Genomic DNA, 22,673 nt, shown 5'->3' with positions numbered 1-22,673 from the left:
CCTGTAAAATATATTCGTGTGTTAGTGCACCATCCATATAAGAAATAACTTTCTATTTCTTCATTGTTCTGATAGTTGTATTGTGATCATGCCCAGAGTTCTCAACCAGCATCGAAGTCTCAGTATGCAATAGGTGCTATGCTTAAGATTTCACTTAAACAGCTGTGTAGCTGAGAGGCACATATACAGTGCATCACTTTGCTATATGAAAGACTTCTGGACTCTCACTTCCATGTCCAGTGAGTAATCAGGCACGTTGTTGAGGAAATGGGCCATATTCTTTTCTGATATGAATCTAGAGTTGCAGTGTCAGCTTTAATGGATTTTCACATTTGAAAATTAGATCAGAATTTGGCCCTTTTAGGTGGGATTGCTAACTGGCTGATTTCCTCAGATAGCAATGAGAACAGTCCCTTGACAAAAAGAAAGATTGAACTCACATCAGTTGTTATGCAGGAACTGGAGTAAAAAAAGAGAATATAAAAGGGTACATTTCACAGAAAAAGCAGACTTTCAACATTAGGACTTGCTGCAGCAAGAGCTCATGCTTTGTAAACGCTGCCTGCGTTAACATTTTTTCCACTGCAAATACTTTGTTTATTATGTCACCTTTTATCTCTTTGGTAGGGGAATTTTTCAAAATCCCCAGCGACTGCCAACACGGGTTCAGCTCCCCAAGCGTTAGCAATATCAGGAGTCTTTGTATGGGTGGGCCATCAACTTGCCTCACCATCAGTTAGACCTGGTGTGAGCTAGGAATGTGAAAGTGTAACTGTGTTCATGGTTAACCAATGAGCCTGGGTTCATTGGTTAATCTTCACAGTTACACGTGGCCACTGGCTTTAACCCCATTGCTGCCTTTTAAGCTAGCTCCCTATGGCTTTGTCTAGACTACATCCCTCTGTCGGCAGAGGGATATAAATGAAACACTTCGAAAGTGCAAATGAAGCCAGGATTTAAATATCGTAATGGCGCTCTTTTGAAAAAGTGCTATTTCGAAATTGAAACCGCAGTCTAGATGCAGTTCTTTCGAAAAAAATGCCCCGTTTTTGAAAGAGCCTGTAAACCGCGTCTCGACTGCGGTTTCAATTTCGAAAGAGCGCAATTACGTGATTATGCAAATGAAGCACGGGATATTTAAATCCTGGCTTCATTTACACTTTTGAAGTGCTTCATTTACATCCCTCTGCCAACAGGGATGTAGTCTAGACGTAGCCTATGAGCACCATTTTCTGACTAGCTACCTGCCCCTGCCCCTCCCCCCCATGCTGCTGCCTTTGTATCAGATACAGCAGCATGAGAATGGAGGAGGAAGCGGCATCAGGGAGCTACCTCCCTCGGCCTGTAAACATCGAATCATTGACATTTTCAGCAGTTACACGTTTACCTAAATAAACCCATTTTAACATCCCTAGTGTGAGCCTGCGTAGTGACATAATGCTTAAAATGGGGGCAGCAGCTGGTGCCTCTCCTCGCTAGATCTTCCAGGACTGCTAACTGTGGTAGTGCTGACTTAGCCAAGATGTGAAACTTTTAAAATACTGTCCTGGCATAGGCAGGGCCATAAACTATTGCAAATCATTTGCCAGCAACAAATATTGCATCCAGGCTGGCCAGAAAATGTAACAGGTACACGTACGTTGGATTCACACCACTCAAAGAGCCAATTGTAAACAAGCTGTTTCGCATTGATGTAATGCAGTTACTGAAATCCTGCTGTTGGGGATATTTCATCTAAGAGCACACTCCTAATGACAGATGTGACTGTAAAATCTGCCTGCTTTATCAGCTGTTTTTGTCAGAGACTGAGTGCCAGTGACATCAGACAGTACCTCAGTAGCAGATAGCAAAACGTCAGCAAAGTTAGAGAGTTTCAAGTACCTTGCTAAAATTGCATCAGTATGTTATAATTGTGGTAGGCTTATATTACACATGCTGTTTGAAACCAAGACAAGAGTCTATTTTTTCCACTTAATGATTAGACTTGGATATATTAGCTAAGAAACGTGTGCACCAGTTGTTAGGAGGATGTGATGCAGTGATTTAATTACAACTGAAACATTTTTTTTGGCTTTGTATAAATGAAATTACTCAACTAATATAGAAATGACTGAATCTGGAAGCCATTGAAATAAACATAATGTTGAGTAAAAAAGATTCCTGTCATAGTTGCTTCCTGTCATATTCCCATCCTATTCTCTACTAGAATGTATTTTCAAAGAGAAATTCTTAATGAAACTGGGGAGACCAGAAAAGGGGTGTTTGAGTATATTTTAAAATCCAAGCAGAAAAATATAATTATCCCTAACAAGCAGATTTGTAAAATCATATATAGTCATGATAAAGTGTTTTAACATGCAGCCATTTATGTAACTCTAAGTGTCTTTGGAATACACGTAGAACAATAGAAATCCTAGATGAGAGATATTGGGTTTATTTTATCCATACCTCCTCTGATGTAGCATTATATTCACCAAGTGTCTAATAGATTCTTCATTCAGAGGATTCAACCAGTATAAGAACATAAGAACGGCCGTACTGGGTCAGACTATAGGTCCATCTAGCCCAGTATCCTGTCTGCCGACAGTGGCCAGCAACAGGTGCCCCAGAGAGGGTGGACCGAAGACAATGATGAAGCGATTTGTTTCCTGCTATCTCTCTTCAGCCTCTGACAAACAGAGGCTAAGGACACCATTTTATCCCCTGGCTAATAGCCTTTTATGGCCTTAACCTCTATGAAATTATCTAGCTTCTCTTTAAACTCTATTATAGTCCTAGCCTTCACCGCCTCCTCTGGCAAGGAGTTCCACGGGTTGACTACACGCTGTGTGAAGAAGAACTTTCTTTTATTAGTTTTAAACCTGCTCCCCATTAATTTAATTTGGTGTCCTCTAGTTCTTCTATTTAGGGAACTAATAAATAACTTTTCTTTATCGGCCCTCTCCACACCACTCATGATTTTATAGACCTCTATCATATCCCCCCTCAGTCTCCTCTTTTCTAAACTGAAAAGTCCCAGTCGCTTTAACCTCTCCTCATATGGGACCCATTGGATTCTATGACTGCCATTGGAGCGGGGGGTGAAAGTAACTTAAATTTCTTACAGGTACTGTCCTATCACAACCTGGCTCCCCCTTGTGGGTAGGGGGGACTAAATGGAAGGGGGAGTAGCCATAGCGCAATACCTGTTAGAAATTTAAGTAGAGGGTGGGGGGGCTCAGGTCAGAGGGTTTGAGTGTGTGGGGGGGATACAGGAGTTAGGGCTAGGGATGGGAATGCAGGAGTCAGGGTTGAGGTGTATGAGCACCTTAGGGCAGGGGATGTGAGGAGAGGGCTTAGGGAATGGGGTTGAGGTGAAGGGGTGCAGTAGTTAGAGTTGAAGATTGGGATTCAGGAGTCAAGGTTGGGGGCATAAGGGGCTCAGAATAGGGGTGGCATGAGGAGGGGGCTCAGGGTAGGGGGTTGGAGTATGTGTGTGTGGAGGGAGGGGGGCTGCAGCTACACTTATCCCATCCCTGTGGGTATGTCTACACTACCACCCTAGTTCGAACTAGGGTGGTAATGTAGGCAACTGGAGTTGCAAATGAAGCCCGGGATTTGAATTTCCCGGGCTTCATTTGCATAAAGCCGGGCGCCGCCATTTTTAAATGTCCGCTAGTGCGGACTCTGTGCCGCGCGGCTACACGCGGCACGGACTAGGCAGTTCGAACTAGGGTGGTAAGCCTAGGAAGCCTAGTCTGAACTACCTAGTCCGTGCCGCGTGTAGCCGTGCGGCACGGAGTCCGCACTAGCGGACATTTAAAAATGGCGGCGCCCGGCTTTATGCAAATGAAGCCCGGGAAATTCAAATCCCGGGCTTCATTTGCAACTCCGGTTGCCTACATTACCACCCTAGTTTGAACTAGGGTGGTAGTGTAGACATACCCTGAGAGTTTTTTTCCCCTGTTTGCTGACTAGGGAGCGAGACAAATTACACAGCCTGTGTCCTTCCTCCTCTGCACTCCCCTGGGCAGCTTAGAGCTAGAGCAGGCTGTGCACTTTGCCTCATTCCCTAACCTAACCAGAAGAAAAAAAACACTCAGTGAATGGGATAAGTGCAGCTGCAGCCCCCCACCCCTGAAATTGCAGTGGGGTGGCAGAGGGGGCTTCAGGCTGGGGCAGTCCCAGACACCCCCACTAAGCCCCTCTAACCTGCCAGGCTGCCTGCTTCTAGTGCAGTAGCCAGCATGAAGGCCAGGGAGCAGGGCTAAGAGTGACCCTCCCGTACCCTCTCCCTGCATCTAAGTGCCCCAGCCGGCCAGTTTCTTGCCAGAATGCTGCACCAGCTTAAATGCACCTCTGCATTGGAGACTCTTCCCGGAATTCAATAGATCTCACTAGAAAATGTTCTTACTGTGCAACTAGATATGATTTCCCTTACCTTAAGTTGCATAATTTTATACCTACTTAGGCAATTTCTCTCTTCCTTAGTACTTACATCCTCCTAATGTTTGCAGGCAATACTAATATAAATGCATCAAGCGTTTTAAAACAACTTACATGTATACACTAGGGGGCTGTGCCCCCTACTTGCTAGGTTTGCCCACCCCACATCTGTTCCCCACAGCTGGATTGTGGCCTTCCCTCCTACCTGTGCCACAGCAGGAGGGGGGCCACCACCACCAGCCCTTCCTGTGGCCAGATGGGGGATGGACCGCGAGGCCTGCCCCATGATTGGGGACGGGGACAGCACACCGTTTCCATATGGGGACTGGGCCCCGACAGGCAGGAGTCTGGCCGGGCAGAGAAGTCAAGAGCAGGTTGGGGGACAGGGTATCTAGCTGGGGGGGGGGGGGGGGCAGGAGTGGGCAGGGAGCAGGGTGTCTGGCCAGGGGGAAAGGGACAGGGACAGGAACAGGGAGCGGGTAGGAGCAGGTTGAGGGCAGGGTGTCTGGCCAGTGGGGAGGGAGCATGGTTGGGCGGGGGGCAGGGTGTCTGACTGGAGGGAGGGGGTAGGAACGGGATGGGGGTGCATGAGGCACTGGGGGTGCAAAGTCTGGGTGTGAGATGCCGGGGGGGCACTTACTTCTTTTCATGTCGCATGCCGCTCCCAGGCACTGGAGGCTTTCCCCAATGCTCCAATGGGGAAGCCACCTATGGTCCCGCTTCTCTGGGGCCCTGACACCCTGCGACCCAGCAGGGAACCACCGCCTGCCTGGCGCCCCAGCCTTGCACTCCCCACAAGATTAGAGCGTCAGTGCCGGCTTTCTGCAGGGGCGGGGAAGAGAAGGCCCTAGGCTCTGCAACAAATTCAGCTTGCGCAGCACACATGCACTTCCCCACAAGCCAGATCCAGCGCGGAGGCTTGGGGCTTTCTCTCCCCTCCCCTTGCAGCAGGAAGCTGGTACTGGCACTCTAAACTTGTGTGGGGGGTAGGGGGCATGAGGCTGGAGTGCCAGGCAGGCAGCAGCAGTGGTTCCCCGCTGAATCAGGGAGTGGCAGGGCACCGGACCCACAAGCAGCAGCAGGGCTGGAGGAGGTTGGATGGGAAGCAGTAGGCCTCGGAGAACAGCAGAGCTCACTGAGCGCCCTGTGGCCATCCCCCATCAAAGCTCTGCTGGTGGGAGCTGGGGCATAAGGCGGAGCAGGAGTGCAGCGAGGAGCTGTTGCTGCCCTCTAACCCTCCTGCCAAGGAGCCAGGGGACAGCGGGGAGCCCAGGGAACCCCCTGAGGAGGGACCGGAGGAGCCTTGAGCCATGGCTTCCCCTTCTGACTCTGCCGAGGCTGGGGGAGCAGAGTGACGTGGTGATGTCGTCCTGCAGGAAAAGCTTTTTTATATAGAGAGGAAGATATTAAAGCCTCACAACTCTTTTGTAAGGTACTAAAAGTAGTAGACTTGTTTTATAGATGGGTACACTGAAACCCAGAAAGGTTATGGCTAGCTATATCCAGTTAACTTCAGTAACTTTCTCTTCTGTTTCACTGGACCATATTTTGCTGCCCTTACTCTCAGTGCACAGCACCATTCTCCCAGACAGCCCCATTGTGATTGATGTAAAGCAATGTTCAACACACGTAAAGGGAGCAGAACTTGGCCCTGTATTACAGAGGACAACGTGGCTTGGCTGTATACTTTTTGAAAAGTATGTGTTTAGATTCCCATCTCCATTTTGCCTGAAATAAACAATAAATTCTTAGACGTCTTAGAAGCCTAAAATTTATGCAAGTACACATTTACCAAAATAAACAAATTTTAACATCCCTACCAGGAACCCAGTGAGTCCAACACCAGCCCTGGTGACCCCCTTAAAACAAACTCATGAAACACTTTGTGTTTGTGAGTTACTGTTTGAAAACCAGTACAAATATAGAACAAAATAAATAAGCCTCTGTCTGAATGAAATTTTAGTTTTTACTGACTTTCCTGGTGGTTTTTATGTAGCTGGTTGAAAAACTAGGCACATTTCTGAGGACCCTTGTTAGAGAACCACATTGGGCAAGACTACACTACAAAGTTCTGCTGATATAGGTACGTCAGTTAAGGGTGTGAAAAATGTAGCTCCCCTCCTCCAAAGAACATAGCTATGCTAGCAGAACTCCAAGTATAGAGGCAGCTAAGCCAACAGAATAGTGCTTCTGTTGGAATTGCTAAGGCTGTGTCTACACTGCCATTTCCAGCGCTAAAACTTTAGTCTTTTGGGGGTGTGAGCGATAAAGTTTTAGCACTGAAAAATGACAATATAGACAGTGTTTTATAAAGCTACTGCCCCTGGTTTATGGGGAGTGGCCTCTCCCCTGGCTATAAAGAGTGACTACACTGCCCATGTTAGGGGATTCTAGTGGCAGCATTGTCGAAATACCCACCCAGACAAAGGGTATGAGAAAGTAAATATATTACCCCGTTGTACAGCTGTGGTACTAAGGCACAGAAAGATTGTGATCTATCACCACTCACATTGGAAATCTGTGGCAGATTCAGGTTTAACTAACATAGTGTAAAATTGTAAGAAGCCACCAGTGCTAAATACCTGTTCTCCTGAACTTTTGGCAGTGACAGTGGGAATTTCATAAAATTTCCCATCTAGATAAGGCTTTTGTCATTTCTTGACTATATTTCTCACCTCTAGGCCCTATTCTGTTTGGTATTTTCAACACCTCACAGTTTAATGTCTGTAAATTTAATTAGCATTCTGCTTATCCTGATTTCAGATCATTAAACAAAGGTGTTAAGTAAGCTGACTAATAAGAGAGCTTTTGCTCTAGCCCACTTGAGACCTTCTTTCAGTTCAGGGTATTGTGTTTTATCACTGCACTTGATTTGTTGTCCTACTGCAAGACCTCAGTCCCCATAGCAATGCTAGTATGAAAATTTCAATTAACTTTTCTTAACATTTACATACAATGCTCTGTCAAAGGCTTTACTGAAATCTAGCTATGACAGTGATAGACATAGTAGAAATGCATAGCACATGATACAAATGGATGTTTTCGCTGCACAATATATTAAAAATACAAGGTGGGAATAAGCAAAATAGAAAACTGAAGGGAAAAAAAATAGTCACCTACTGGATATGTCTACCAAAGGCACAAACAGACCCCTGACTGACTATTGGATTTAATTAAAATAGAATCACTACTAATATTTCAGTAGTTATAAATGCATCCTGTTCTTTTAAAAATAGAAATCAAAATCGTACATCTTCATAGGCGGATTTTTCTGACATGTTCCTAAGCAATCAGACCAGATTTGTCTCATTACCATAAAATCAAACCTACCCGATATTTCAGTTTGTGTCAACTATATTATTAACATATGGTGGACTGGCATACTATTGCAAAATGTATTTGATTAAAGTCAAGGCTTTATTGAGCTTAAATGGAATCTGAACCTTATTTAGATAAAGAAAAGCCTGATAAGAAATGCAGGATGACTGTTTTAAACCAAACTAAATAGTAATGGGACATAATTTATCCTTTTCCAAGTCAAACTGCAGCAAGTAAATATTGACTGCTGACTGGTTATATCAAGGTTGTTAATAAATCCACATATTTATGGACTCTACTACATTTGAAGTAAAGAAGAAGGAAACAAAATATTCCTGATTATTCCCAGCCAGTGCTTAGCACATGCAACTGGGTAGAAAGGCAGTGGTGGTTTTATACCTGTCATAAGTATCTAAAAGGGTGTTATAAGGTAGTGGGAGAAAAATTGTTCTCCTTGGCCTCTGAGGATAGGACAAGAAGCAATGGGCTTATATTACAGCAAGGGAAATTTAGGTTGGACATCAGAAAAAATTTCCTAACTGTCGGAATGGTTAAACACTAGAATAAATTGCCTAGGGGGCTGTAGAATCTCCATCACCGGAGATATTTAAGAGCAGGTTAGACAGACACCTGTCAGGGATGATCTAGACAGTGCTTGGTCCTGCGGTGAGAGCAGGGGACTGGACTTGATGACCTCTCAATGTCCCTTCCAGTTCTAGTGTTCTATGATTCTATTATTCTAAATACTGAAGCCAAGCAGCCTCAAAGGGCCATTTCAGCAGCTGAGAATCTTTTATCAAGGTTCATGAGGGATGGTGATGTAGAGCTATAAAGATAGTCCTGGCATAAGGAGGGTGTTCAGAAGTAGCTAGAATCTTTTCTTCCTCACTTCTAGACCCAGATACAGAAGTATGTCTGCATGTTCTACGCCTTCTTCAGTCTGTGATTCTAGAGCCAGAAGTTTTAGCAAAGACAGCACCTGAGATGCGTGACACCTTGCCATTTCAACGTATCATAGCACTGTCAAAGAGCCGCAATGCAGAGCTGCAAACATTGGCGCAAGAACTGCTTGAAGACCTCAAAATCCTTGAGTGTGAAGTGTAGAGCTACAGTCACTGGAGTATTATGACATCACCTATTTACATTTTCCCCATATTTTTTATTTTGCAAGGGTAGGCAAAATAGTATAGCAGATTAAAAATATGCATATTGAGTAATTAGTAGAGATGGACTTGGATTGAAGCATTTGAATCTATTTAGTTACCTGTGTCAGAATCCCTGCCTGAAGCCAGATAACATAGTCCAATAATAATTGAAAAAATAATAATTGAAAAAATATGTTGTTTGTTAGGTGTTTGAACATAATCCTAGAGGAGCTTCCAGAAGAAAGAAAGTTTAATTTGTTTAATAGAGTTTTGATAATAATGTGTTTCTAAAGTGATCCAAACCTGTTAGTGATACATAGAGAATAAAATAATCACCTCAACTATCGGTAGTGCATTCTTTATTTTCAAGGGTAACCTTTTGGTCCAGTTCAGCCCATCTCTAATAATTAGTGTGCTAAAAGTAAACTTTGATGCTTTTTATTACTCTAGTGTTTCAGAAGACATAAGACATTTTATTTCTGTTTCTTTTCTTTATCCTTTCTAATCAAAGGCAGTTGGAATTGTGTATACTGTATTTACAGTTTGCTTTCGAATTTTTCATTCAGATTCATTAGAGTTGCTGAGGAGCTAAGTTAGCAGCTGCCAATGAATAATAGCAACTGAGCTTCCCATGGGCCCACAGAAGGGGAAAAAAATTGCTATGATATTTATATGTAGTTCCATAGCGAAAGAGGCTAAATTTAATTACTGCTTTGTCATGAACAACTGATGTATTTAGTTGAAATCCTCACTATTTATTAGGACTAAGCTTGCTTACCTCAAATAATAACCCTCAAACCAGCTATATTATATATTTTGTAATGCTATGATTTATGTGCCTATCAGTTATGCTGTCATTTTCAGTTCTCTTGTGTTTGTAATATAGCTTGAAATGTAATAATATTGGAAACAGTGACAGATAAAATATATACTTTTACAGGAACAACAACTTCCTCTTCTCTACTGGTGTTATGGTTCTTCACTGATGAAGCCAACACAGTAAGAAAAATTACAATCCTGATGTATTAGAAAAAATGCAACATTGTTGTCTTTTACATCATTGGTACAAAAGGCTCAGAACACAATCTTCTGTCCTCCGTTTTGGCCGGTATTGTTGCTGTCTTGCATCTGTATCATGCTACAGCATTTTTTTAATTCAAGTAGTCACAAAACAATATGAAGCTTCAAGTTTCATCCCTGTTCAGCCAAACATTTAACAAAGGCTTAACTTTGATTTGGGATTTAAGCACAAACGTAAACTTAAGCATAAGTGATTTGCTAAAGTGGAGCCCTAGTGCCACTGATGTTGATGATAAAATGTGGCATAGTTGGTTACATGAAATCAAGTGCAAGTCCAAATACATTTTAAAAATTTCAGTAACTTATTTTTAATATATATACAAACTTGTTGTGCATGGGATAGAATCCTTAGAACAATGCATTTTGTCCCTTAATTAGTTATTATGACAAATGGGTCATTGTACGTCTAAGGAAGTATAAAATACATTAGATAAAGACATAGTTATAGAGCTTCCAAGAAAAGGGGTTTGGCACAGTGCGACAGATATACGATGCAAGAAAAATTAGTAGAAATGGATGTAAAGCGCCTTGTTGCAGAATTTTGCCAACATAGTAAAACATTCCATGGAGCCCAATTAGCACTGAATGAAGAAAATACAAGATATAAACTTCCCAGAACACTTCCAGTAAATCAAAGATTTCTCAGAAAATATGAGACTGATATCACAAATGATATCGCACTAGGAGGTGAGAAGCGGGATGGTGTAATTAAAAGAAAAGGATGCCATGAGCACTTACTGGGAATTGTACTGTTTCTGATTCAAGAATATATAATCCTCACAATGTGTAGATCTTGGTAAGAGTAAAACTTCATAAGTATTAACATGCACGTTTTGAAATTTGCTTTCTCGCTTTGATGAAAAACTCTCCCATGATGAAATCAAAATGGTGGTAACCTGGAATTTCTTGGACCATCAACTCAAATTGTTTAATTTTAAAGTACAGTAAAAGAGAAAAACTGTTTAATCACACAATTTTCTGTGGATAGATGTTCTCTCCCATTAATGTTTTTAATCAAATCATTTGAAGCCAATAAGCCACGGGGGAAAATAGTTCAGGGTATTTGTGGTCAGTCCTGTTTAGTTTAATTTTCAACCCACTGAGAAAAAAGGGTACATTCAGCACTTCCATTCACATTGTAGGTTTTGGTAAAAACCTTACAACTTTTGACCTGAGTGGGTTATCAACTCTGATAGTGAGCCCCTGTAGCTCCCAGCTCCCTTTCTCTAAGATTTAACTTGCTGGGGCTATGCTCTGCTATAGTCAGATGTAATGCCATGGATCCACCAACTTTTGAGGAAATGCCTATTTTTTTAAGTTTAATTATGCTGTTTGAATAAATACAATTATAGTTGGCTCTATAAAACTCACTTCATCTTCTGAAACACCTGAATTATGAAAAGCTCCAGAGACATACAGTGATAAAACAGATAATGTTTTAAGATCGCTATTGCATTTTTAAATACGTTCTTTTTATTGAAGAGTGTTCAACTTGTGTCTTACAGTTCTTAGTGAAAATGTTGTTCATTACTTGGTTTTATGCAAAAGAAAAGGTATTTTGTTTCAGTTCACGCAGAAAAGTTTGAGAGTCACTAGAGCTGAATTGTATCGAGGTCAGAGAAAGAAGTCGGTTTTCAATTTATTTTTTATGAAAGCCTTCACTCTTTAAATATTGTGGTGGAATAAATAGTATCTTACTAGCTATAGTACTTATCAGTAACTATAATATCGTGTTGCTGTCTTTATTTTCTTCCTGTATCCCAGATTCAGTAGGCCCAGGAGTCAACTTCCTTCTCCAGACTGCTGAGATCTGGAAGCAATTTGTTACTGGTTACATTTAATAGAAGCTTTTGTACTGGCAGTAAAGTCTGGTGGCTTCCAAGCACAAATAATCTGACAAATCCTAGTTCTAGTTGTTTGCGGTTTTATGTCCACCTTACTAGTAATAAAACAGGGTAGTAGTACATTTTCAAATTTTCCAATTGTTGCTAACAACAGTTTATCTTACTGGGTGTTATTAAAGCTGGAAGTTCACCATTTGAAGTACTGTCAGCTACAACTTCCCTGAATCAAATGTTTTTGTCGTGAATAATCTTCATTTAGTACCTTAATTTATCTCCAGGTGACTACTACAGAAAATTAAGATGTTAGGTTATTGTAGACCCCCCCCCCCCCCAACATTGTACATTTGGGGAGTTTATAAAACAGGGAAAGAAGCTGACTTTGTTGAAATAAACAAATGTTACTCAACTTTGGAGTGTGTGTCATTGTTTTCTTCAAATAAAAAGAGGAACATAGATGATTATATAGCAGCAACACCTTTTATTGCTACTGTAATGAAAGATCTATCAATTTATACATTATAAATCTCTTACTTTATTGGAAATGTTCCCTCTATTATGAAACTTCAGGATGTTGGGAAATTTTAGTAATTAAAAAAGTGTTTTGGAAATTTATGTTGCACTTTGTGCAATAGTTTAAGTTTCTTTTCATATGGCAGGTGATTAATCACTTTGCCTGTTGTCCTCCAAAACATTAATTTACATAGGACTGAAGTCAGCTTTCACTAACATTCATGTAAATCCTGGGTAACACCATTAAAGCCACCTTTCTTATTGCATATTGTCAGCTCCCATTGGTATTAATTAGATTTTCCATCAAGGAGAGAACTAGAATTTGGTATTTGCATTGAGGACAGTGATGGAGAAGTTTTCGATTTTCACCAGTGTATATGAAAACAGAATATGGTCCTTACACTAACATAAGCCAAAAGGTCAAAAATCTGTTGTGAAAATTCCTATTTACCTCACAGATCACAATGTGCAATTAAAATTAAACTTTGATTCCTTGGAGAGGTGTGTACTCTGCTCACGGCAACGGAAGTTGTTCAGCTCTCGGGCACTGCTGTGGAAAAGTCTGGTTTTTTATTTTCTAAGCTGACAGGAACAAAAATCAAAGTTAACAGAACTCTGTGGAAAAGGCAGGTGGATTATTCTTCCACCTGATTTTAAAGGATTATACACTTGTATTCATCCTGGCATACAACTGATTGAAAAACTAGAGAGCTTTTGTAGAATTAGTGGGCAGGCTGAAGTTGGAGGGAGGAGCAACAGAACTCATACTGATTTGTGGGCCTTCTTGATGAGAATGTTTATCTTGTACTTTCACCGTGTGTGGATGATCGCTCCACTTCATGAAATGGCAGCATAAGAGTTCACTTACAGGAGAAGAGTCTAGAAAATGGGTGAGTGCTGTGATTAGTTATAGACAGGAGTTGGGTATTTCAGGTTACATAGGCAGTGGTGGTCTGTGGGATAGGTCATGCAGGTAGAAAAGAGTATTGAGAAGACATTCATATTGTGTGATCTATGTAAGACATGGTGTAGTGCTGATGTCGGGGGGGGGGGAGGGAGGATTTTGTGACATTGTGTATGGCTCAGAGACTGGGAGAGTGTGTGTGTCACACACAGAGACAGTGTATTATGTGACAGTGACAAGAGATGTGTATGTGTGTGCTGGTTGCTGCTGGGTAAGTTTCTGAGAAGCCATGTGCTGTCTCTAAAACAGGGAAAGCTCTTCTGCTCTGTTGTCTCCCCTCTCTCTCCTCCTCCTGCTCCCTCTCCCCCCCCCGACATCAGCACTCCCCTCCACCCTACTTCCCCATTTTGTACAGTAGCAGGAGAATCACAGGAGCAGCTTGGCTGCAGGGTGGAGCAAGATGTGGGGAGAGGCAGCTGAACACAGGATGCTGGCTATAAGTATGCACGCTCTGCTAATCAGCTGGGTGGGCCGAATCCCACCCCTGGACTTGATTTTGCCCACTCCAGGGTTTCCACTGTAGCATCTTGGAGACTAAGAATATATATGAGCACAGCCCATTTCTTCAGATGAGTGGAGCACAAGGGCATTCTCTGGGGTTCAGTTCCTAGAAGGGCTGTGTATTTGCTTGCTGGGAAAAAGTGGCCCTGTCCCTCAGTTGAAGCAGGCTGGAGAGCTGGGCTCAACACAGCAGGGTTACGGAGTACCCAGGCTGTCAGAGGAAGATGGCTCCATGGTGCCTCAGCACATCAGGTCACAATCCCAAGGGGATCCTGACCCATCGCAGATTGAATGCAGCTGAAATGGGAGTGCACAGCGCTCTCTCCACGCTGCTTTAAAGAACTACTTTTGTGAAGCATTATGTCCCTGCAGGGTGGCACACTGCCGCCGTGCAGCGCGGAGGAAGCACAGTGATCTGTTTACGAGAGCACACGGGGTGAGTCTAGGTAACCAGCCGTCACGTAGCTGAGCACCGTACCCAGTATGATTCCACCCAGCTGCTTTTAGTGGAGGAAGTGGAAGGACCCAGATGGACACTCCTTGGCAAAAGCCTTGACCAGCTGCACTCAGTGAAGTGATACCCTGGCTGAACAGCACCAAGTGGCAGGAAATGATAGTGTGGCAAAGCTGGGAAGTAGTGGGGGCAAAAGACCTACTTGGCTTCAAGATTAAGCTAGATGGGTTTATGAAGGAGATGGTTTGATGAAATAACATGATCTTGGTAACTAATTGACCTTTCATTATTGGTGGTAAATAGGCCAATGGTGGGACGATAGGAGTTACTATAGAGAACTTTTCCTGGGTGTCGGCTGGTGAGTCTTGCCCACATGCTCAGGGTTCATCTGATCGCCATATTTGGAGTCGGGAAGGAATTTTCCTCCAGGGTAGATTGGCAGAGGCCCTGGAGGTTTTTCGCCTTCCTCTGTAGCATGGGGCATGGATCACTGCTGGAGGATTCTCTGCACCTTGAGGTCTTTAAACCATTTGAGGACCTCAATTATCTGAGATACAGGTGAGAGGATTATTCCAGGAGTGGGTGGGTGAGATGCTGTGGCATGTATTGTGCAGGGGGTCGGACTAGATGATCATAATGGTCCCTTCTGACCTTAAAGTCTATGAGACTAGCAGTGGCTGCAGAACTTGGATGCATAAGGCCACTGTCCTGGAAACCTGTACAGAGCGGTAGTGCTGGGCCCAACAGGTAGCACACAGTTCACTACCCCTGAGTACTACGGTTCAGTTGTGAGGGAGGTAGATGGGCTGTTAGGTCAGAATGGTTGGTAATGCACAGGAGACAACTGATGCCTTTGAATGGCTGGGGATTACACAGAAGCCGGGGAGGAGACCCATTATTTGCTCCCCGCACCACGCCTCAGAGTTCAATAAAAAAGGATATTTTTTCTTCAAGGGCCTGGAAGGTCTGTTTGCTCACCATGGCAGGATCATTAACATGAGTATGGAGTAGCCTGGAAATATCAATGAAGCTAGACTCTTTGGATCTGGTATAATTCAAAGAAAAGCTAAAGTTTTGCTCCAAGCAATCAGCATGAGCATTAACGGAGTTAAAATGCTGTCATCCTGGGAGACCCAGCTTAGCCTGTGCTTCCAGGGCATAGGAAGCCTTTAACGGTGGTGATTATCTATAGCAAAATCTGTGCAGTGGATATCTGGAAAACAGTAAGGAAGATGGAGGTGTCTCATGGCATGGCTTGAGACATCCTAGAGGTAGTTGCCTCGTATTATTGGTGCTTGCTGAGTGTTGCATAGCATTTGTGAAAGGGTGAAAGCCTCACAGAGGCATGGCTGACAGAGACAGTGGGACTGTCAGAGTGTTATGGCAATGGTGCCTCTGCCCAGTATCTCCACTATACAGTCCAGCAGACCCTAGACTAGTGGAGTACACATAGGTAATCAGGCCATTCTAGGTGTGAAGCAATGCACTGTATGGTAGCCTGATACAGGCAAGGCAAGAACACTGGTGCATTGGTGCCCCTGGTTCCCACAAAGGTTAGAATATGATTGTAATGATTAAGGTCTATGTTGTGTGCTGCCACAAACCAAATTCTAACTATTTTTGTATCTGCATTTCCAGCTCATTTAAAACTTGGCTCTAGGTGTCGTGTCTAGGAGCAGATCCCCTGCTGATATAAATTGGCTACAGTGGAGCCATGACATGAATTCTCCCCCAAAGCTCCAGTACAGAGAGAGCTTGCAGGAAGCATCAGGGAAGTTGTTCAATGAAGAAATTCTGTAAAATGTGTCCTGAATGACTGAAGCTTTTAATCCAAGCTTTGTTCACTTGCACCTCTATAAACCAGAACTCCCTGGTCCGGACCACAGATGTTCCAAGATCAGAGAGTCCCAGCATGCTACGGAGTGTGGGGAGGACGGAAGCCAGACACTATGCAGGGGAGCGAGTTATATGTGGCCCAGCTGGGCTGTGGGAAGGTGGAGCCAGGAAGCCCAACGCATGGACTAGCTGAGCTGGAGGGGAGGGTAAGGGGACGGGAGTTGGCACACAGCTCAGATAGGCGGGGGGAGGAGGGTTGGGAGTCGGGGGTGGCTCCATTGGGCTACAGGGAGAGCCAGGAAGCCCACAGTGGGGTGAAGAGTGGGGACAGGGCAGTAAGGGCCAGCAGCAGGGAGGCCAGAAATGATGTCCCCATAGTCCGGAAAAATCCCTCATCCGGGACCAGTCAGGTCCTGAGGGTGCCGGACCTGGGAGGTACAACCTGTAGTATGTTCGTGGTTATGAAAGCTCATAAGATAAAGTTGAATAGGTCCAACATAACTGAGAGAAGTCTGCAGTTAAAAGAGACTATTCGGGTATGTCTAGACTACATGACTCCGTCGATGGAGCCATGTAGATGAGTTTACTAGACATAGGAAAATGAAGCGGCGATTTAAATAATCGCGGCTTCATTTACATCAAAATGGCTGCCGCGCTGTGCCGATCAGCTGTTTGGCGGCACAGCGAGGCAGTCTGGACGCGCTGCAGTCGACAAGGGAAGCCTTTGTCAACCTCTCCGGTAAACCTCATTTCACGAGCCATACCGGAGTGGTCGACAAAGTCTTCCCTTGTCGACCGCGGCATGTCCAACTGCCCCACTGTGCCGCCAAACAGCTGATCAGCACAGCGCGGCGGCCATTTTGATGTAAATGAAGCCGCGATTATTTAAATCGTCGCTTCATTTTCCTATGTCTAGTACACTTATCTACATGGCTCCGTCGATGGAGCCATGTAGTCTAGACATACCCTTCATGTACTGATATAAATGTTAGGATAGAATCTGCTGTTAGAAAATTGAGTATAAAGTGGAACGATAAAAGGACATGAGTTCTCTGACCATACACATGGGAACAGCAGAGATTGTGTCCAAAACAGAACAAGAAGAAGAGTAAAATCAGACATGGTGAAATTTAAGTTAATATTCCTTAGAATTGTCCCCGCAGTGGATTAAGTGCGTTTTATAGGGCAGTGCCCACTGACAAACTGAAAAAGCACTGCCATCAACAAAGCAGTATGGGGGTAAGTATAGAGAAGGAGAATGCAAAGATTAATGAAGGTTTGTCTGCCGCTAGGTTGCACTGGTATAACTTAAATGTGATTTTAAACTGATTTAAACTGGGCAGAAGACTTGGTGGATGTACATACTTCAGATAGGTTCATTTCTGTTCAGTTTTAGTTGACTGGATCTAGTTTAAGCTAACCAGCCAAATATAAACTGAAAAAAGTTTCCATAAAGGGATTTGTGTCCGTTTCACTTAACTGCTTTAAAAAAACAAAACAAAAAAAAAACAGATTTTTAAGTTAAACATGTGAAACTTTCTGGTGGTGATAATAGCTGGGTGCTGATTGACTGTAAGACTGTACTGAATAGACAGACATGAGTCCATAGAGTTTTACAGAGACCAGTAAATAAGGATGAGTCCATTGGGAGAACTCCTGAGTATTGTGAACCATGAAGTGAAGTGCAATTCACATTTAAATGACAGAAAATGTGAAACTTTACGATGATGCATCCAATAAGTTTTGTTCTTCCTATCAGAAGCATATGAACACATTGCAACACCAGTATGATGTACTGACAACTGGCAAAGAGCCCAAGGCTGCAATTGTACTTGCATATAGATGCCTGGACATTTTGAAATAGCAGTAATCCCCCTCCCCGCCCCCGAAATCCTAGTATTTGCTTGTTCTTGTAACAATTGTGCCATCTCTCTCAAGATCTGATTGGCCATAGCTGGCATTTGGGACAACACATTGGGCACTCCATACTGTGTAAACCATAAAGAATCACAAAATGTTCATCCGTGTATGTTATTAATTTGTCTGGTAACAAGAAGTTACCAGTAATGACTGCTATTCATCCTATATATACTGCGTCCAGTTCTTCATTCCAGTAATGTTTACTCTGGCAGAGTAATAATCATGAACATAATTATTGCTCTGCTGCAGCAGAAATCTAATCTTTTGGAATGAAGATCAACCGAGGAAAAAGGAGTTGTTCCCATTCCAGTAAGGAAGTCTTCACAGGAAGTCTCTCTAGAAATTATGTCCTCTGCTGCTCTGATCAGCCATCAAGCTATTCAACTGTAACAATGCTGACATACATGTAAGACTGCCCCGGAAACCTTAAGAGATTGCATATCTGACACAGCCAGTGTCTCCAGTGTGGAGGCAGCTAATCTAGCAGCAGACACATCTTGGTTAAGGAAGCAGTGGGAAAGGAGATTCCCCCCCCCACAGCCTGGATGCAGTGGCTCCGAATAGCAGGAGATCAAAAGGTGTGTGAATGGTTACATAAGCAGCAAGAGCAAATCTGAGTGCAAGCATATATAAGGCCTCATCTAGGGATCAGAAATCTTCAAGTCAGCTGGAAAGTGGAGTTGCTAAAAACAACAGATCTCCTGTAACTGGTCTGGGGAGGAGGGAGCATTAGGTTAGACTAAGAACGTGAGAACGTAATATAACCCACATTAAAAGTACCCACCAGGAGGAGCTAATTAATGAATTGTTTTTTTACTTCCTAGATCCTGTGCAGCAAGGCCTCTCTGACTTGGAATATATTGTCATCCGTTTGCTTATTGCAGTGTTCTGCAATGCCACACGGTGGATGTGGAAAGGGAGAAAATGCTTTACAATTTATTTTTTAATTACGATGGCTATTTAATTGTAACAAACATTTTCTGTTGCAAATGGGTATTTTAGAGCTTGAAGCTGAGGATGGTGGTAGCAATTGCTGAAAACTGATTGTGTTTTTGATACTGTCACTATGAAGGGCCAAGATAAGAGGCTGTAAAACAATTATCAGCCCTGCTTTGACTATCAGAAATGCAGCTTTGCTAAGGAAACTGTAAGCTCTGTGTTTTAACCACTGATGTGTTTTTTATCCAGTCTTTGATTTTCTTGGAGGAGATGAGAGTGTCCTTTGCTTCCTCATGTTCCTTCACCCTACTCAAGGGCTGATGTTGCAATTTCTGAGTCTTCTGGGGGTAAGAATACTTCCTTTCTTTCAACCATTCTGGTTTGTGAGGGCAAGGAGACTTTCTTCCTATATTTTTGTATACTGCCTCGTACAGTGAAGCCTGGAGCTTAGTTGGGACCCAGTATGAGAAATAATAATAAAAGCTGTCAACAGTGCCAAATGTGGCAGTCATTACCCACATATAAATGTTGATGCTTTTCAGGTCAGTGGACACTGCCTCCACCAAGGTACAGGAAAGTGAATGAAAAAAGTGATTGCTAAACTTGTCCTGCTTCATTTCTATCCCTTTCAGATGTGTTGAAGTTAAATCAGTCAGTGAACACAAAGGGTTTTAGAGCTGGTGTTCCGAAGTCAGACTGCTTATTAGAGCAGCAGCCTTAAGATACAGCCAGAGGGCATCAGTGCTCTTAGTATTCCGCATCTCCTGCTGAGTAGACTGGGGAGAGGAGAGAGACTATCCTCAGTTTCATCTTGACCCCAGTGAAGAAAGTTGGGAGAACTCTGCCCAGATCCCAAGTTCAAAGAGTGAGTCAAAGCCAAATCCTCAGGGGGCAGGAGAGGGGAAAAGCAAAATGGAGGTGAAGGAAGAAAGGGGCTTCATTTGCTTGATGAGGCTACGTCTACACTGCTGGTTTTGCCAGCAGTGAATATGCAAATGAGGTGCCGATTAGCATATCACAGTGCATCATTTGCATAATTTATGCACACCATTTTTGCAGGGGGGGAGAAGTAGCGTGGATGGGGGTTTTTTGCACAAAACCCCCGTTTTCCACAAAACCCTTTTAGCGGCGATATGCTAATCTGCGTCTCATTTGCATATTCATTGCTGGCAAAACCAGCAGTGTAGACGAAGCCTCGAGAGAACCCATTTACAGTGCACAGTGTAAAGAAGGAAAAGGGAGTAAGAGGAAGAGCTCCATTTCCCAGAGAAATGGGAAGGGATAATTCCACCTGGGCAGCTTATCTTCCAGGGTGACAGAAAGAAACAAACCCTTTCACTGGGCAGTCTAACTCTTATGGGTAAAAGGGAAATCGGGTTACCAGATGATTTCAAAAAAATAGCAGACACATTTGATCTCAGATGGGGAGGGCCGGCTGGGAGGAGATCGGGGGGAGCGGGGCTGGCCAGGTGAGATGGGGGGGAGTGGGGCTGGCCGGAGGGGAACCAGCTGGCGGGGAGCAGGGCTGGCTGGGAGGTTGTGGGGACAGCGTGGCTGGCCAGGGGAGATCGGGAGGGGGGAACCAGCTGGCAGGAAGCAGGACTGTCCGGGAGGGGGTTGTGGGGAGTGAGGCTGACCCAGGGCAACCGGCCAGCAAAGAGCGGGGCTGGCCAGGAGGCAGTTGGGGGCAGTGGGGCTGGCCGGAAGCGGGGGGGTGGGAACCGGCTGGCGGGGAGCAGGGCTGGCCTAGGTGCACACAGATCCCAGGGTGCTGCCCATCCTGCGCATGATCCCGGCAGGGCTCATGGGTGAGTCCAGCCCCAGAGATTCCATCCCGCCCCAGCCCTGCCCCCACCCTCTCTACTGCGTAGTTGCGTACTCTCTGGCTGGTAGACCCGCTCATGCAGTGTGAGTGTGTCTACCAGCCAGGCAGTATGTAACTACGTACCGATACTCTAATAATAATAAAACTTACTTAATTAGAAAATACCGGACATTTATATGCCTGGTATTTTCTCAATTTGTTTCCTGGACAGAATGCTCAAAGACTGGACTGACCAGTTCAAAACTGGACACCTGGCAACCCTAAAGGGAAATACCATCAAAAGTGGACACAACTTCCTATGGGCCCTGGGAAGCCATTGGCTGAAGGGAGGATTTTGTTCAGGACCAGGTCCTTTAAAGGCCTGAGTGAATCATTCATTCTCCAGCTTGTTCTTTTTGGTCAGGACTGGCTGTGCTTCCTCACCAGGAGATTCTTGAAGAGCTGAAGGATAATGATCTCCTTGAATAAGGAAGATGGAGTTGCACAGGTCTACTTGTCACTCTTGAAAGATTTCTGGAAGGGGGTAATGGGTTAAGACCACTGTTTCTTTTCCCAGGTGACCTGTAAAGGTATGTTTGGGGTAGGTGATGCAAGGTCTGGAAATGTGTAAGATGACCTACATCCCTTGTCTCATTAATTTTGTAACTGACTGGGGGTATGTCTACACTATAGTGTTATTTTGAAATATCTTATTTTGAAATAGTTAATTCGAAATAAGTTATTTCGAAATAACGCGTCTACACACAAAATGCATTTCGAAATAGCATTTTGCTATTTCGAAATAGCGCGTCCACACTGAGTGGACGCTGAATTGCATTAAGGCCGGCCATAACCAGGTCCAGCAGGGCATCAGGTCAGGAGTTACTTTGTGTGGCTGCTGCCTGAGGCTATCTGAGGCCTGTGCTTCAAGAGACCCCCTCAGGACAGCCGGTTCTCAGCTTTCCCTGCTTGCTTGCCTACCTCGATGAGGGACAGCAAACATTTTGTCTCTGTATGCTCTGGTTGTCCTCACTCGGGACACCACAGCACTCTGCAACATGGAGCCGGAGCCGCCCCGGGCACTCTGGTGCTTCTCTTGGACATGTTGCTGCGAGCCTGGCTGCACTTTCTGCAGGCTGCCATGTGGGAGATCCATCGGGGGCTGACAGTACCCAGCAGGCCCTGCAGGAGAGCTTCCACCCTGAGGAGCACTAAGAGCCTCCCTGGTCTGCCCCACTGGGGGCTTGTGCCTCATTCCTCCCTCATGTCCTTCCACTTACCCCCCCCTCCCCCCACCCCCGTTCCTGATGTCAAATAAAATACATGTATTTTCATGAACACAAACTCTTTATTTAACAAAACTGGGGGGGGGGGGGGAATGAAACTCTGGTGAGACTGGGGAAAGGAGGTGGGAGCAGAGGCAGCCCTAGACTAGCTGCCAGCAACTGGCACCCTAGGCGAACCATGCAATCTGCCCCCCCCCCCCGAATCCCAAAGGCAGATATTGACTGAGGGTTTTGGTTCTGAGCTGAGGAGAGGGGGGCTGGACCTGGGGATGGAGTTTGGGGGCTGGGGAGAGGGAACAGGGTGTCAGTCGGGGGAGAGAGTCCCCTGCACCCACCTCCTCCCAAGATCCCCCCCCCCCAGAGAGAAGCCGGCATGCACCTCTCCTGGGGTGACCCCTCCTCCTGTGGCGCTGGGGAAGCCAGCGCCTGCCTCCCCTGGGGCTGACACCCCCCCTGGGGCAGGGGAAACCCCTGCATTCCTCCTCCCCCAGGGCCGACCCCCACCCCTCCGCGGCACAGGGGAAACCCCCTCCCCTTCCTCTTCCCCCAGGGCTGATTTCCCCTCCCCTCCCTTCTCCCCCCACGCTGCCTCTCCCAGGACTTACCCCTCTCCTGGTCGCATGGAAGCCGTGCTCCAGGTAAGGCAC

General features: G+C 44.7%; 1 protein-coding gene across 6 annotated transcripts in view; it reads left to right on the top strand.

The window, feature by feature from the left end:
• Nucleotides 1–22,079, top strand: part of HSF2BP (heat shock transcription factor 2 binding protein) — a 60,586-nt gene extending 38,507 nt beyond the window's left edge. For 2 of the 6 annotated variants that reach the window (XM_075912458.1, XM_075912459.1), the window contains exon 8: nt 8,639–9,232. In XM_075912458.1, the coding sequence (XP_075768573.1) occupies nt 8,639–8,847 (209 nt within the window). In that variant the 3' untranslated portion in view covers nt 8,848–9,232. Of the gene's footprint in view, nt 1–8,638; nt 9,233–9,828; nt 9,888–11,732; nt 12,219–18,821; nt 20,395–20,972 lie in introns of those variants that run through there. The other 4 variants (XR_012898246.1, XM_075912460.1, XM_075912470.1 and 1 more) reach the window with 4 other exon arrangements.
• Nucleotides 22,080–22,673: the final 594 nt, after the last annotated feature.

The sequence above is a fragment of the Pelodiscus sinensis genome, chromosome 1 (assembly GCF_049634645.1).
Source record: "Pelodiscus sinensis isolate JC-2024 chromosome 1, ASM4963464v1, whole genome shotgun sequence".
Classification (NCBI taxonomy): Eukaryota; Metazoa; Chordata; order Testudines; family Trionychidae; genus Pelodiscus; species Pelodiscus sinensis.
The sequence above is the reverse complement of the archived record's forward strand: the minus strand, read 5'-3'. Positions and strand labels throughout refer to the sequence as shown.